Below are 16,052 nucleotides of genomic sequence, written 5' to 3'. Positions count from 1 at the left end.
AACCTACAGCTCTTACCGTGACCTTCAGTGTCACAGAACCCAGGCTTGCTCACTCCTCGGATGCGTGGCCTGCAAGTCTCCCCCTCCCACTGTCCGCCTGCAGAGACCTCCCAGCTGTTCTCTGAACCCGCCCGGCACGTCCCTGCCCCAAGGTACTGGCACTCAGTGCTCCCCTGCCCTCAGACAGCCAAGTGGCTCGTGTTCACTTTATCGGGATTTCTGCTCGAATGAGGCCCCAGGAAGGCCTTGTCTGGTCACTCGAAACTAGCAACCCCCACCCTGGCCCTGGGGTGTACAGCTTTACTTTCCTCTCACATGCTCATCACCCCCTGACATATTATATATTTACTTGAAAGCAGAACTTTATCTTTCTCTTCCTTGTATCACAAAGGCAAAAGCTATGCTTGACACAGCAAGTTAAATTCTCAATGTGCTGTACGTGCCATACTCAACAGCCCTTGTCATGTTTACCTTTCACAGTGTAGTTCAAATGAGGCTCTTCCTGGGAAACCCCACCCCTGCATTCCCACACACCTCCAGTGTACCTGGAAGTACAGAGTTTATTACTGTTTCATGTGACACTGGTCTGTATCACCTGCCTTTTCTCTTCATGAGGCTGAGAGCTCTCTGGGGACATCAAGGCTGATTTGACTGCTCGTTTACGTTTGGCAGTAAGCACACGGCAGGCATCAGTAAGTGCACACTCAGCTGACAACTGCTGGAGAAACTCCCGTGCTCAAGGCGGTACACTTTATAGTTCAGTGTCGAAGGAAAATCCTTAGAAACTCTGTATCACGCTACAATTTAAAATCCAGTCTCATAAAGAAAATAAATCCACCCATAAGGCCTTGTATTAATATAACCGTGGTTTTAGCGACATCATTTCACTGTTTAATCTTTTGTGGGATCTTCTGTGGATGCCTTTTCAGGAGAGCGCCGAGTTTCTTCAAGAATGTACTGTGGGACACTCGGAGGCCTCTGCCTATCTCTCTGGCCCTCTTTCCCACCACCCTGTCCTCACTCACCCACTCGTTCCTCAGAGGCTCCCGAGGCACCGTGTCCCCGTCTGGAAAGCTCGGTCTTTGCACAGTGAGTGGCCGCTGCTCCTCAGCTCCTGACGCAGACACTACTTTCTCAGGAGCGCCTCCTCGCTTGCTGACCCACACTGCTGAGAGCTGCCTCACCCCTGCCCTGCCTACCACCAGTCTCTGTTCTTGTTTTTCTCAAAGAGCTGAACCTCCATGTGCGCCTATTTCTTTCACTTACTATCTGTCTTCCCTGGTTGAATGCCTGCTCCAGTGAGCAAGGCACAGGCCTGTCTTCTTTGCCTGCATTTTTCCACAGCCAAGAGCTCCTAACGGACAGCTGAGCTGCAGTTGGCCTCCTCCTCCTCCTCCTCCTCCTCCGCCTCCTCCTCCTCCTGGGAAACTAGGAGCAACGGGCTCAAGATCTTTGTTTTCAGTATGTGCCCATGCATAGGTTACAAAGAACCGGCTCATATTTTACAACTACACTAATGGGTTTTAATTTTTAAGTAGGTTTGACATGAACATTATACTACAGATTTATCCCAGTATAAAGTTTTGCTCTGAAACTAAACTCAGAAAACCAGAGTGAATGAAAATAAAACACATAATGGTATTCCATCTTTTGGTATTTGCACAACTAACTACATCCCCAAATAACTTTTATCTTCAACTAACACATTTCTTTTAAGGTGTTCCTGCCTGTGATACTTTCACCACAATGGGCTTAGATGTAGATTTTTACTTATGTATCCTGAGCAGGACTCACTATATTTCCTGAATTTGAGAATTCATCTTTTATAATTTCTAGAAAATTCTTGGCCATTACTTTATAAAAATATTTAATTACATACTATAGCATCTCCTATTTCTGTTATTTTCTATTTCTCTATTTTGTGTGTTTCACTCTAAGTTTTCTTAGATCTATCTTCCAGTTGACTAATTTCTTCTTAGTTACATCTGATCATCTATTTAACTTTTCTACTTATTCTCTTTATTTTTCTCTGAACTTCCCTGGTCTGTTTTGTTCCTTCCTCACATTGAATTTCTCCCTTATTCTATATATTTTTTTCTTTTTAAAAACATTATTATTTTCCAATAGGAATATCAGTACATTTCCAAATTAAACTATCTCTTATTTATCTTTGAAGTGAAGTTGCTCAGTCGTGTCTGACTCTTTGCAACCCCATGGACTGTAGCCTACCAGGCTCCTCTGTCCATGGAATTTTCCAGGCAAGAGTACTGGAGTGGGTTGCCATTTCCTTCTCCATATTCTATATATTTAATCATTTTAAATCTATTTAATTTGTAGTCTACTCAATAATTCTACTGGGGTTTTAACCCTGTTTATTAAGTCACGCCATGCTTAATCATGGTGGGCTATTTCCCCGGATTTTGTAATTCTGCATTACAAGTGTACTGTCAACATGATTTAATCTGAAGGAATACTGCGTGAACTGAGTTAAGAGAAGACACCCTTAAAAGTGTTTTGCATTATGTTTCTTCAGACACACTTAAGATGACCGCTGACTGAAGATCACGTTTTTTTTTTTTCCAGATTGAACATGACCCACCCTTGAAAGTGAAAGTCCCCTAGTCATGTCCTACTCTTTGCGACCCCATGGACTGTACAGTCCATGGGATTCTCCAGGCCAGAATACTAGAGTGGGTAGCCTTTCCCTTCTCCAGGGGATCTTCCCAACCCAGGGATCGAACCCAGGTCTCCTGCGCTGCAGGCAGATTCTTTACCAGCTGAGCCACAAGGGAAGCCCACAGAATACTGGAGTGGGCAGCCTATCCCTTCTCCAGCAGATCTTCCCAACCCAGGAATCGAACTGGGGTCTCCTGCATTGCAGGTGGATTCTTTACCAACTGAGCTATGAGGGAAGCCCCACTACCCTTGAAGGTGGTCTCAATTCAAATACTAAAACACAAATGAAAGGAGAAGGGATGACAGCTATACTGAATAATCAATAAAGCACTGAGAAGATGAGATCTTTCCCCCCCTCTTTCTATAGATACCAAGTTAACAAAAAGAAGCTTTCTTGACATTTCAGTCCCTTCTGAAAGTGCATTTTTTTCCCCTAAAACACTGTTTTACTAAAGGATGTGGCCCTGTGAAGTTCTGAGGTCCTGTCTCTACTTTGTTGTTCAAGCTCAAGGCTCGTGGTTACTGGGCTGACAGCCTAGGACCAATGCTTACTGCTAGCTCTGTTCTATTCTGACCCCAGAAGTTCACTTTACTTTCTTGAGAGTAGGGTTATATAATTTACAAGATGTTAATTATATTTTAGCCAGCATGTTCTGGTGATTTCAGTGGCAGTTTTGGTTTACCATTTGTTCAAAAATGTGTCCAAAACCACACTTTTAAAAGGTCACTAATAACAGCCTTCAAATGAAGTTAATGCTGTGGTTGAAACCCTATCATGTCTTCCCAAGCCTTCATAAGCCACAGCAATTTCTCTCTTAACTTGCTAGTTTTGGGGGCCCACTGATAAGTGAAGGTGTCCAATCATTTATTCTATTTATCTGCTTACCTTTCTAATCATCTGTACCCACATGCATCTTAAGGAAGTTCTATAATGGGTTCATATTTGAAGCTGCACTTTATATATTACAAAAACCTGTCAAACATCAACTACTGAACTATGGTATGTTTATATTTCTGTGTAGCCTAACTTTATATAATAAATTTCTAATTAGAATGTGATATGCAATTGGAATTTTTCTAATGTGCATAATCACTGAAATAGATTGGAAGTATTTAATAGGAGGGAGTGGGGAAAGCTAACTGCCCTTCCACAGGAGCTGTCTGTGGCAGTGGTTTTGAGTGTTACAGTGACTGGTGGGTGCTATAAGCATAGTTCTTGGGGATAGGAGTGATAAAAATCAAGCAATGCCTATGTTCTGCTTAAGACAAAGATAATCTGCCCTAAATCCCCAAACTTTTCCCATTGGTAAACACTGCTTTAGTACAATTCAGTAAAAATAAAGAAAAAACTACGCAGCAAATGCTGCATCTCACCACTGTCAGGCCCATCAGACACACACACCTGCAGATACGGCCTCACCCTCATCAGTGCACAGTCCACCACTGTCAGGCCCATCAGACACACACACCCGCAGATACGGCCTCACCCTCATCAGTGCACAGTCCATCACTCTCAGGCCCATCAGACACACACACCTGCAGATACGGCCTCACCCCCATAAGTGCACAGTCCACTCACTCTTCCTGAAGACTGAGGAGACATCAACTCACTTTTTAAGGTGAATGATCACTTTCAAACTGTCTTCCTATTTCAGCCCTCCGTTTTCAAAGAGGAGTTTGTTTGAAGTTAGGTATGTACACACTCGCATACTCAGTCACTTCAGTCATGTCCAACTCTTGGCGATGCTGTGGACTGCAGCCCCTCAAGCGCCTGTCCATGGAGGCAAGGATACTGGAGCGGGTTGCCGTGCCCTCCTCCAAGGGATCTTCCCTAAATAAGGTTATGCCTCCTACATGGTTCCACATGATAAATGCCTGATAAGAGGCTGGATAATAAAAGATGCCATCTATAACCAGTGTCACATTGTTACCTCTATACTGATGTCACACGTATGTCAATGCTAATCTTAGGTATTTCCTAGTTTTTAATTGGTATGAAATTTATAAGCAGATTTATTCATAAGTTACAAAAACAAATTTTTCTTTTTTACACACATAAGGATTTTTATAACACACTTTTATTGCTAATGGTTAAAATCCTTATGTACCTTACCTGTGCTGCCCGCAGTTCTGCTAGCAGATCTGTAAAATTTTGATTTCTGGTGGGCTCTGAATCTTCAGCTGCTTGAGACAGGAAACGACTTCTGTGCATCTGTTCTCTGATTTATTTGGAAAATAAATACATATATATATGTTTACAATGTCCTCCTTTAAGTACAAAATATTCAATTATTAAAAATTAAAAACTCTTTGCACATCAAAACTGAGTCACTGAAGATAAACAGTTCATTTGCATAAAATAATACTGAAATGTTAGAAGAGGAGTATACTTTAAGGGGAACATTTATGTATAATCTAAAAGAATTGAAACTCTAAGAGTATTGGTGTATTTGTAATATAAAAATATTTCTTGCCAATTTTCAGAAAAAAGAAAATCAATGTCTGGGAAAGACTTACTGCATTTCCCCTGTGGTGTTCTGTACTCTCTGTCATATCACTCTAGACTCCTTTCTGAGACACACAAATTGCCAATCATACCCATGGAAACTAACAAAACCAAACACAGTCTACTACTGGTAACTTCAAGTCAGTTTTTCTTTTATTTTTCCAGAGAACATTGTACAAGGAGTTTAGGAATCTGTATATGATCATCTAAGTCTAAAGAAACCATTTATTCCATTGTGGAAATTCATTTAGAGCTTCAGGTTTGGAGCCAGGAATAGATCTTCTCTTTTAAAAGCTAGGCAGTATAAGATTATAAAATTTTAAAATATTTTGTTGAAGCATCTGGGAAGAAAGCAGATGTAGAAGCCATGGGGCATCAGAACTATGCAGATTATTAGCCTTGGCATGGGGGGGTCACACTTAACAGGAGAAAGGGGTGACCCCCCAATTTATACAAAAGTGTACTCAACTTGCCAACCTGTGTACTTTCTAGCTCTGTCTGCTACAAGGTGCGCCTTTTTCTCCTGTGCATGAAAGATCAGTGTGAGCTAACAGCAGCCGTGTCTCTTATGCCCTAAATTATCTTACAAAAAAATGGAAGCAGTATGTAGAGAAACATAATGTACATGTACATTCACAGTCCAAGACGTTTCTTCGGATAGTGGTTCTATCTGAGATTTCAGGTGTTGGGGTGAAATGATGCACAGCTGGCAGTCATTTCCTAAAAAAAGACAGAACCCTGGCCTGCCCATGTCTGGTGGTTCAGCTCTTTCACTTAGCATATTAAAGAGGGACATAGTAACATCCCAAAGACCTTACAGTCTGAAGTATGATTGGTTCGTAAGTGGGTGTGAGCGCTCTGTCAGCCTGCCATGGTGTGTTTGTTGTAATAACTCCCAGGTTCTCCTTCTCTGGAGAAACTTCCTTGCCAAACAGCAGCTCCTGCCCCCTGCCCCAGAGGACACCCGCCACCTGCTTCCCGGGGCCCACTTCATCCAGTGAGACTGCCTTGAGGGGCTCAAAGGGCCGCTCTCCACTTGCCTCAAGTAGGAACCAACTATGCAATGAAATCTATTCTCCTGCACGTCCTGGTGAGAGTGGAATGAAGCCAGCCTCCAGCCGAGACTCAGTCTCACTGATTTTCCCTCTCACCACCCACCCCCACCCCCACCTCACCTCGCTTTTCCTGCCCCTTCTCCTAAGAGTTATCTTCCAGGAAAGCACCTCCACAAAGATCCCCATCTCAGGCTCTACTTGTATGCAACCTGACCTAACACAGTAAATAATATTGTAGTTTATTATTTATTATTATATTATCTAAGTATCTCAGGTTTAAAAGGAATAATTCAGTTTCCTGAAATTCATGTGAAACTCCAATACCAATATGTTGAAAATACTAAAGTATGTACTGATCATTGAACACCAAAGAGAATCACTGAATATGAAAAATATAAAAGTTACAGAACTGTAAATCAGTGTACAACTTCTATAATTTCTAAGTATAACTAAATGTATTATTAATAATAAAATGCTTAGAAATAGTCCCAAGTATATTTGATCTTAAGAATTTAAAAAGGACTTACTTTAAGGCAGCTAATTCGCTGAATAAACTCTGGTTTTCCTTGAACATTCGCTCCTCATTTTTCTTGTTTTGTTCTTGGAGATCTTTCACTTGATTATACAATTTTTCATTTTCCTTTTTATAAACAGAAAATTACATTTTAGTTAAAAACCAGTAGTACTTATGTAAGTTCATCTGCTCATAAAAGATATATCCTTTAAGCAATTTTAAAGGTTTTTCAATTTCTTCAGTTTTTGAGTAAGCAACATCTTTTTCAAACTTTTTGTCTCAGAAGAAAATCTGTAATCCGAGAACAGTTCTTTCTAAAATGTTCAAAATGATTAGTTGAAAAAAAATTCCTCAAACCAAACAGCCCGTCAGAGTAATATACTGCATTTCATGGGAGTGAATGGACCAGTGACTGCAGGAAGAACCACACCCTGACTTGTGTGCCCGGGATGGAAAGGCCGCTGGGAATGTTGGCTCTTTTTCCTGCTTTTGGCCTGTCTTTCTGCAGTGACGTAACTGGATGCAGCCACAGTGGGTATCCGTGTTTGTTTCTGAAACTTTATGTGAGCAGGGAGTTAGAGACGGGGTGTTTCCAGAAGATCAGGGCAGTGAGTATATAGACTAGACCCAGTACAGCATCTGGCTTGAGCGAAAGAGGGACTCAAACAATGAGGATAGGGGAGAAAGTACCCATCTGTGCTCAGATGCTCTGGCTTATTAACCCCTTTAAAATCAAGAAACTGATGAAAACCAAGGACCACTGAGGATCTCATGAAAACCATGAACTGTCTCACATGTCTGGCCCAGTGCCTGACACATAGTTTGTGGGTGATTTTAGGCAGAATTAAAGAAACTCAGAAAAACACATACATACATACATAGACACATCAATTTCATGTTATCTTTATGGGAGTGGGTGGTTGGCAAAATCATAGGTCTGTGAAATCCTGCTTTAAAACCCATGCTGTATATATAGCAAGCTCAGAATGGCAGGGAGGGTTTGGAAGGTGCTAACTAACTCCAGGGCCGGGTATCTTGCAAAATCCATACTATTTGATTTACAGCAGGACCATCTGGGGACTTCTCAGGTGGTCCAGTGGTTAAGACTCTGCCTGTGTTCCCAATGCAGGGGCCTTGAGTTCAATCCCTGGTCAGGGAACTAGATCCCATGTGCCGCAATGACGAGTTCACATGCCGCAACTAAAGACCACACATACTGCAAAGAAGACAAGGCCCTGAGTGCCCCAACTGAGACCAGTGAAAAAATAAATAAACAGTAAAAAGAAAAGCTGTAATTTCTGATGCTAATGCTTTCTCTGGATGTCCCCAGAATGAAAATGCTTGTTACTGTGAGGCTGGATGCTTAGGTTACAGTTGTCAAGAGAAAAAAGGAATGAGACAGAGGAAAAGAATAGAGAAGTTAAACTAAGACAAGCCTCATGCTGGAAGACTGCCAGAGCTGCCCCGGTGGACGGTCAATACCACCGAGACTCCATTATCACAGAGAACCAACGTAAGGCTTCCGCAGAACACACACAGTTTCTCCCATTTAATTCATTTTTTATTTTTACTCTCAAGGCACTGGCAATTGATTTCAAATTTATAGTTCTCAATATAGTATCAAAACTAGTCAATATTACTACGGGAAAAAAAAAAAAGATCCCCTGGAGAAGGGAATGGCAACCCACTCCCGTATTCTTGCCTGGAGAATCCCATGGACAGAGGAGTCTGACAGGCTACAGTCCCTGGGCTGGAAAGAGTTGGACATGACTGAGTGACTAACACTTTCAAAGCAAAAAAAAGACAGTTTCTAAGGAAATCTGACTATTAGAATTACTAACAGGCTAACATGCACTAACTGGTTACTGTGCGGTAGGCAGGAAGAGGTTGATCTGCAGTCTTATTTTAATTTCACAACCATTGTGAGACAGGTATTGTTTTTTTTCCATTTATTTTTATTAGTTGGAGGCTAATTACTTTACAATATTGTAGTGGTTTTTGCCATACATTGACATGAATCAGCCATGGATTTATATGTATTCCCCATACCCAATCCCCCCTCCCACCTCCCTCTCCACCTGATCCCTCTGGGTCTTCCCAGTGCACCAGGCCCGAGCACTTGTCTCATGCATCCAACCTGGGCTGGTGATCTGTTTCACCCTTGATAATATACATGTTTCGATGCTGTTCTCTCGAAACATCCCACCCTCGCCTTCTCCCACAGAGTCCAAAAGTCTGTTCTGTACATCTGTATCTCTTTTTGTTTTGCAAATAGGGTTATCGTTACCATCTCTCTAAATTCCATACATATGCGTTGAGACAGGTATTATTATCCTCATTTCACAGATGAGGAAACTGCCAGAGAGAGGTAATGTGATTTGCCTAAGGCTATAGAGCAGGTAGTGAAGCAAAATCTAAAATCAGATTTTTTTGAATCCAGAACCCATGCTCTTAACCGCTTTAATTCTCCCCTAAAAAATGCACAGACTAGTCAAATTACTACTTCCTTACATTGCCATTACCTGTTAAATGGACGCAGAAATATTTTTAAATGCCTTATTTTTATAATCAAAGAATCTCAAGACTAACTTTGTGCTGAAGAGCCATACCTGCTGATATCCTTGAAGAAGCACCTCTTGTTCCTGTATTTCTTTTTGGATTTGCTTCAATTTTTCTTCAGTGACAGGATCAGTTGTTTCTCCCAAATGCAACCACCTGTGTTTTTTGCTTGCTTCTTCAAAGCTACTCAACTTTGAGAAAAAGCAGGTATTGTTTCATTTGGGGAAGAAAATGATACAGTGAGAAGTGAGGAAAAACATCAGAAAATTCCAGGTGTATAGACCTAAGACTGTCTTATAAGCACACTAGAATTATCGTAACACCAACTACCATTAAGTCACTACAGTGATGCTTTGTACTGATGGTTCTGATGGCGGAAGTAACTCAAGAAATGCTACACAGTGTCACTTTCCTGAATCTAGAACTTCTAAAGCTTTCTTTCTGAAACTGTTGTCTTCCCTGAAGGTCACAGTGAACCAAGTGATTAGTTTTCAAAAAAGACTGCTAACAAGAAAACTATAAAAATGAACTAATTTAATTTTTGATTTCCCCCCAAGGATTCCAAGTAGGCTCTTTCGTAAGGAGGCACTGTCAGGAACCATGTTCATGTTTTATGCAGCAAATATATCAAGTCAAGAGGCCCCAGGGACAAGAAAATAACAATGCATTTAGCAGAGAGTACAAGTTCTTTTTAATAAATAAAAGGAGAAATAGCACAATGTGTCTAGTACCTTGGCTTGAAGAATATAATTGTCTTGATTCAGTCTGAAGAGTTCCTTTTCCTGTTGTCTCTTTAGTTCCTCCATCTTATTTTCCAGCTCTTTCTCCTTTTCTGAGAAAGTGACTTTAATTTGCTCAATCAGAGCTTGGGCACTCTTCCATTTTTCCTCTGCTTCCTGAACTCTTTTAAACATAAGCAATTCTGTCTCCTTGTTCCCACCGTGGTATCCTGAAGAATCCTTTTAATGAAAAGCATTACTTCATTATGTAGAGTTACATAATAGATTCAAACATAGGTGGTTAGGGGGCAAAAACCCCACAAAGAATAAAAATGACATGTTTAACAATATTCTATTAATCAAGAAGATCAATACTTGTTCAATAAAAGTGATGAGCACCCGTCAACACAAAAGAAATTTCAAATATTTCATTTTTTATAATTGCTTTAGTATATATAGAACATAAAACAGTATGAATATTATTTTTAAATCTAATACCTACATTCTGAAACTGAACACAGGAGTCAACTTCTGTGGGGCCCTCGGACGACTTAGGAGTAGCCAGCCAACTTTCAGTCTGGGGAGCTGGTTTACCCAAAGATGCAGGCTTGATCAGCTTTGTTGCAGGTAAGATTTCTAAATATTGTGAACAATGGATAAAGCACCACAAATACAAACCATGTTGAGTGTGTATTCAGGCAATTATTTAACAGTAAGTACTAATCCAGTGAGGACACTAAGACAAATGAGCATCTCAAAGGAGGCCAATGCCTGACAAACACTGCAAGGCATCTGTTTCACTGCACTTGGAATGCCAGCCCACAATCAACATTCTGTTCGATTTGACACAGAAGGTTTCTTGACCCAAGATTCATATTAAACGACAGATGGAGCTCAATAAATGTGAGGAGAATGTGGATTAGGATAATTTCAGGTTTTGTGATTCTTCAATACGTCATCATTTTAAATGTTCATAGCAATAGCAAATAGAAGTATTTAAATGATGAATCAAAGAGCAGCTGATAATGAAATATTTCAGTTCAGATTAAAGTATGTTTTCAAAGCACAATTTTTATAAATAATGTATATCAAGATATAGTATCACTGGAATAATATAAATTTCACACAAACCTCATAACAAGTAGTTTAAAATCTGATTAAAAATAAAATGATAAAACTGCTATAATACTGTTTATTAAATTAGAAAAAAATGTGGTTTATACATACACACACACACACACACACACACACTCCAGTCAAATTTTCAGTTTTTAAGGTACCTTGTAAATCTTACAAAAAGAAGAAATAATTCTAAGACCAATAAGTTGCTCAGTTTATAATAAAAAAAAAAATTAACAGAAATACTGAGAAGAGATCCTCAGGCCCATAATCTACTATTACAGATTCTGAACTGAATATTGCATAAACATGTACTTGATTGCCTTAGATGTAAATGAAACATTCGAAACATATTTTTAATATAATTTCTTCAAGATGCCAACTTTTAAAATGCAAGGTTGGCTTTTTCATTGAAGTTAAAACACATGATCATTAAAGATTTGGAAAATATAGAAAAGTCAAAAGAAACAGCAAGTCCCCAGCACGACCTCACCCTGAGATTTCCTTCTATTCTCTTCCAGGCATGCCAGTGTTTCCTCATATAGTAGTAATCATATTTAATTGGACTTGTGATGTGGAAGGTTTTTCTGGAGAAAACTTCTTACACTGTTCATAAAGGAACAGTTTGAGTCATTGTAAAAGTAGGCATTAAACCTTCCAAGTCACTGGAGGTCCATTAACATGGCCAATGAATGGGGTATGATCTGCTAGCATTGTGATTCTTCCAAGGACATGGCAGCCAAGAGTGACAAGTGGTTCTTGCTCAAGCTGCAGTCAGCCAGGGCTTTTATGCCAGAATTCTTCCTTCCTGAGTTCTTAATTTTGGTCTCCCTAGGTAATTATTTTCAGTAACAGTACACGGACAATATCTTTTCTCTTTATACATGAAAGAAAATTTGCTTGGATATAAAATTCAAACGTGAAAAGTGCAGTGTTTGGAACTCATGAGCCCTTCTTGAAAAAACAATGGTTTAAGAAAATTTAGTCAAATGAGAAACCAACCAAAATAATTCTAGAAAGTGATGGTTAAGGGACTAGTGAAAAGCATTCTGGTCCTGTAACAGCTAGAACCAAGATCCACATTCAAAACCTGTGGGGAATTACAGTTGCTAGAGATAATATAATAGATATATTTTGAACAAGTAAAAGTAAAACCAACAAAAATGAGCAGCAGGCAAGTGAGTGGGGGTTTAACTACTTCATATTTAATAGAAGGGAAACTGATAATGTATAGAATTGAAAAATGTAGGTAAAAACAACAACATGGTTTTGGCAACCTTTCAGGGGTTTTCATGGTCTATTAAAACAATCTTTTGGGATATAATATTTCTTAGGAGGAAGTTTCTTTTTCTTCAGGATTTAAGTAAAACTAAATCTAATATTTATTTTGAAAGAACTTACAAAGTGTGCTCTATTCTTATAAAACGTTTTGTCTGTTCGTTCACCTGCTTGCCTTTCTCCTTCCCTCTAGCTGTTTCACAGAAAAGTAAGAGAAAACGAAACCACAGGAGACTACTTAGAGGAAGGGATTAGAGGTCCACAGGTTGAGAAGAGGAGGAAAGGATGCTTGTACTTGCATTAAGCCAGCAAGTACAATTCTGTGTCTCCAGAAGACCCACCCGACTGCTGTTACCCTGCTCACACGGGCCAGTCCCAGCCTTTCCAGCTTACACGCAGGAGTTTCTGCAGCGAATATGCACAAGCATAGACAGAAGAAAAGAATCTTTGATGTGAAAGAATTTTAAATACAGTCAAAAGTGGTCCAAAATTGACAGTTGCAGGGAAAGGCAAGGGAAAGCACTCTAAGGCAGAAGTAAATTTTCCAATGAGGTTATTTCTCCTCTGACAACTTTTGTTACCAGGTAGCAATGATGGAACTGGTCACCTATTCGATTTAATCATACAGAAAAGGACAAAATGCTTCTGGCTCTATTGCTCTCCCTTCCCCAATGAAGTCCAAAGGCAACAGAAATGTGGGTCTAAGTCAAACATCTCTATTTCTTTTACTAGCAGCATGGGCTTCTAAGTGAAAAATTGCCCTTGCCTACTGCCAACATATTAACAAAATGACTAAATAAGGAAATAACTAGATTAGGAGGCACTGTGACAAGAGGCGGGAGGAGAAGGGGACGACAGAGGATGAGATGGTTGGATGGCATCACCGATTTAATGGACATGAGTCTGAACAACCTCCGGGAGTTGGTGATGGACAGGAAAGCCTGGTGTGCTGCAGTCCATAGGGTCGCACAGAGTGGGACATGACAGAGAGACTGAACTGAACCAACCTGAACCATGACATATAGAAGCAGGCATTCTGTGATCCAGAAAACATCTTGACTCTCCAAAGTCTATACTGAACTCATACCCATGTATTTCTTTCTGGATCAACCTTCACCTGTACATTGCCACTTGATTCTGAATTGATGGCTCTGCTCTGGCAAACATTTTGGATATTTTAAAGACAGCCAGATGAGGAGTTGGACTCTCCTATCTTATATTCACTTCCTATACTTCCTGGGTTTCTTTCAGGAAGACCTAGAACTAATGATGAAAAACCTCCTGAACTCAACAGAACTGAATCTTTGAGAAAAGGAATGCAATGACTTACAACTCATTTTTTTCTATTAATAAATAAAGTTCATAGAAGGAGAAAGGAAACAAGGAAAGCAGAGAACAAGGAAAATAATCTACTATTTTTTAATTTTTACTATTTTAATAATTACCTTTTTTCCTACTTTGATTTGAGGCAGGAATAGATCTCAAATTTTTGCTCTTCATGATGTCCTTTGAAGTTTTCTTTTCAAGATTAGAAAATGTCTTGAATGGTGAACTGGGTTTGCCATACCCTGAACTCCTAACTGATGCATATAGTCCACTCTGGGGTTTTCTTTTAAATAAAGGAGGTGCACTTCTGGCCTTCTTGTACGGTAGCTGTTTACCAGTTACAGTCCCTTCTCCAGAATCAAGCTGAGATCTTAAAGTCTGCATACAAGTACAAACTCTTTAGTACTTAAATAAACTTCAACTACAGTTGCAAATAAGATTAACAGGTAGTAAAATCATATTGATAACTAAAGAACATAATTCATAGAAAGCAAACCATTATATTAAAGTTCTCTAAACTAATTCATCAGAATTTTAATATTTAGAACCAAAATTTTCAAAATCAAGAGTAAGACAAAGCAAAATAATTAAACAAAATAAGCTTGCCAGAAAGCAAGAATGAACATGGAGGAAAGCAGAGAAGAACAAGTTTTGAAATGACAAAAATTTTATCTTTTTTCTTCAGAGCTCTCAATGTAAAAATCGATTAGTACCCTGCCTTATTCTATAAGGTGATAGTTTATGGTAAACACATAACTCAAAACTGTAAAATAAAAATGGAATGCTGTGGCCATGGTCTGATTATATATAATCAGAATAAGTCAAGAACAGAGAAAGAAGGAACAGTGAAATGTAAGTTTCTCAAGAGCTGTGAGCAGCATGTGTATAAAATGCCAACTTACCCACTGTTGTACAACACAGACTACTAGGTCACTAGGATGATGAGTGCACTGAATTTGCTGCTGCTCAAACCCTAGACTACGTTTACTAAAAAAGGAAAATACGCAGAATGCCTTCTTAAAGAGAGCTAATGCTACAGTGGTATTTTTAAATTTGGGGACCGCAGAGTGTTATAACAGATACTGCTCAGAGATATCCAGGAGTTATGTGGAGGTCAGTATGTGAGCGATCCCACTACCTTAGGAAATACACACTTCTCAACAGTATTTACATAGCTTCATTTATCAGTATACCAAATCAATTCAAACTATAAAAACTTACCTTATTTGTTTTGTCATCCTGAGGTAATAATGAAGCACCAACAGATATCTTTTTCTTCAAAATATCAAGGTACATTTTATCTATTTGTTCTTCCACAGTATTTACTCTTGGATAGTTATTTTCTGTACCTTCATTTGTTGCCTTTTCTAAAACTACATTCTCTTCATTTTTGTCCAGAAATTGGCTCACAGTTTGTGCTTCTTGAGACACAACATTTGGGTTAATCTTAAAGGGTAAAGGGCTAACAAATTCAGTTTCTTTATTCTCAGCCAGTTTCTTATAGCTATAAAACAAAACAGGACACAGAGAATGAACCCTATGTAAGTCCTCAAATATCAGTTTTATTAATATGTGTATACATATTATATAAAAACATATTTACATTAATAAATAATATTAAACATATTTAATATTTGTAAAAGTTTAAATTAGATTACTAATGTTAAACATATTATTTACAATTCTGGTTTAAGACAGTAAACTTACAGCATCACATAATTGTTTTAAAATAGTAATTTCAATGCTGCATAAGGGACTTCATGGTTGACTCTGAGACCTACTTCAAAGGAAAGACAAACCAAACAAGACTGAGATTGCTTTTGTCCAAGAAAAATTTAAAAATGAATTTCTAAATTGCCTTTTTGTAATATAGCTCATAAAGTCAACATGCATTTGAGGCAGGAAAAATATTTTACACATTTCTAGCTTCCCTGGTAGCTCAGCTGGTAAAGAATCCTCCTGGAATGCAGAAGACCCTGGTTCAATTCTTAGTTGAGGAAGATCCCCTGGAGAAGGGGTAGGCTTTCCATTCCAGTATTCTTGGCCTTCCCTGGGGGCTCAGCTGGTAAAGAATCTGCTTGCAATGCCAGAGACCTGGGTTTGACCCCTCAGGTGGGAAGATCCCCTGGAGGAGGGCATGGCAACCCACTCCAGTATTCTTGCCTGGAGAATCCCCATGGACAGAGAAGCCTGGTGGGCTACAGTCCATGGGATCATAAAGAGTCAGACATGACTGAGCAACTAAGTACATAGAGCAGAAGAAACTAAGAAGTGACCATAATTTAAATTAAGGCATGAAA

General features: G+C 39.3%; 1 protein-coding gene across 3 annotated transcripts in view; it reads right to left on the bottom strand.

The window, feature by feature from the left end:
* CEP162 (centrosomal protein 162) overlaps window positions 1-16,052 on the bottom strand; it is a 103,056-nt gene that overhangs the window by 37,795 nt on the left and 49,209 nt on the right. For all 3 annotated transcript variants that reach the window (XM_070464463.1, XM_020885723.2, XM_020885724.2), the window contains exons 12-18: window positions 14,974-15,256; window positions 13,872-14,130; window positions 10,532-10,665; window positions 10,042-10,269; window positions 9,361-9,501; window positions 6,765-6,877; window positions 4,790-4,895 (exon numbers count right to left, since the gene is read on the bottom strand). In XM_070464463.1, coding sequence (XP_070320564.1) covers window positions 4,790-4,895; window positions 6,765-6,877; window positions 9,361-9,501; window positions 10,042-10,269; window positions 10,532-10,665; window positions 13,872-14,130; window positions 14,974-15,256 — 1,264 coding nt within the window. The remainder of the gene's footprint in view (window positions 1-4,789; window positions 4,896-6,764; window positions 6,878-9,360; window positions 9,502-10,041; window positions 10,270-10,531; window positions 10,666-13,871; window positions 14,131-14,973; window positions 15,257-16,052) is intronic.

Source organism: Odocoileus virginianus, unplaced genomic scaffold (genome assembly GCF_023699985.2).
Source record: "Odocoileus virginianus isolate 20LAN1187 ecotype Illinois unplaced genomic scaffold, Ovbor_1.2 Unplaced_Contig_24, whole genome shotgun sequence".
In the NCBI taxonomy this organism is placed as follows: domain Eukaryota; kingdom Metazoa; phylum Chordata; class Mammalia; order Artiodactyla; family Cervidae; genus Odocoileus; species Odocoileus virginianus.
This window is presented reverse-complemented; position numbering and strand designations above follow the sequence as displayed.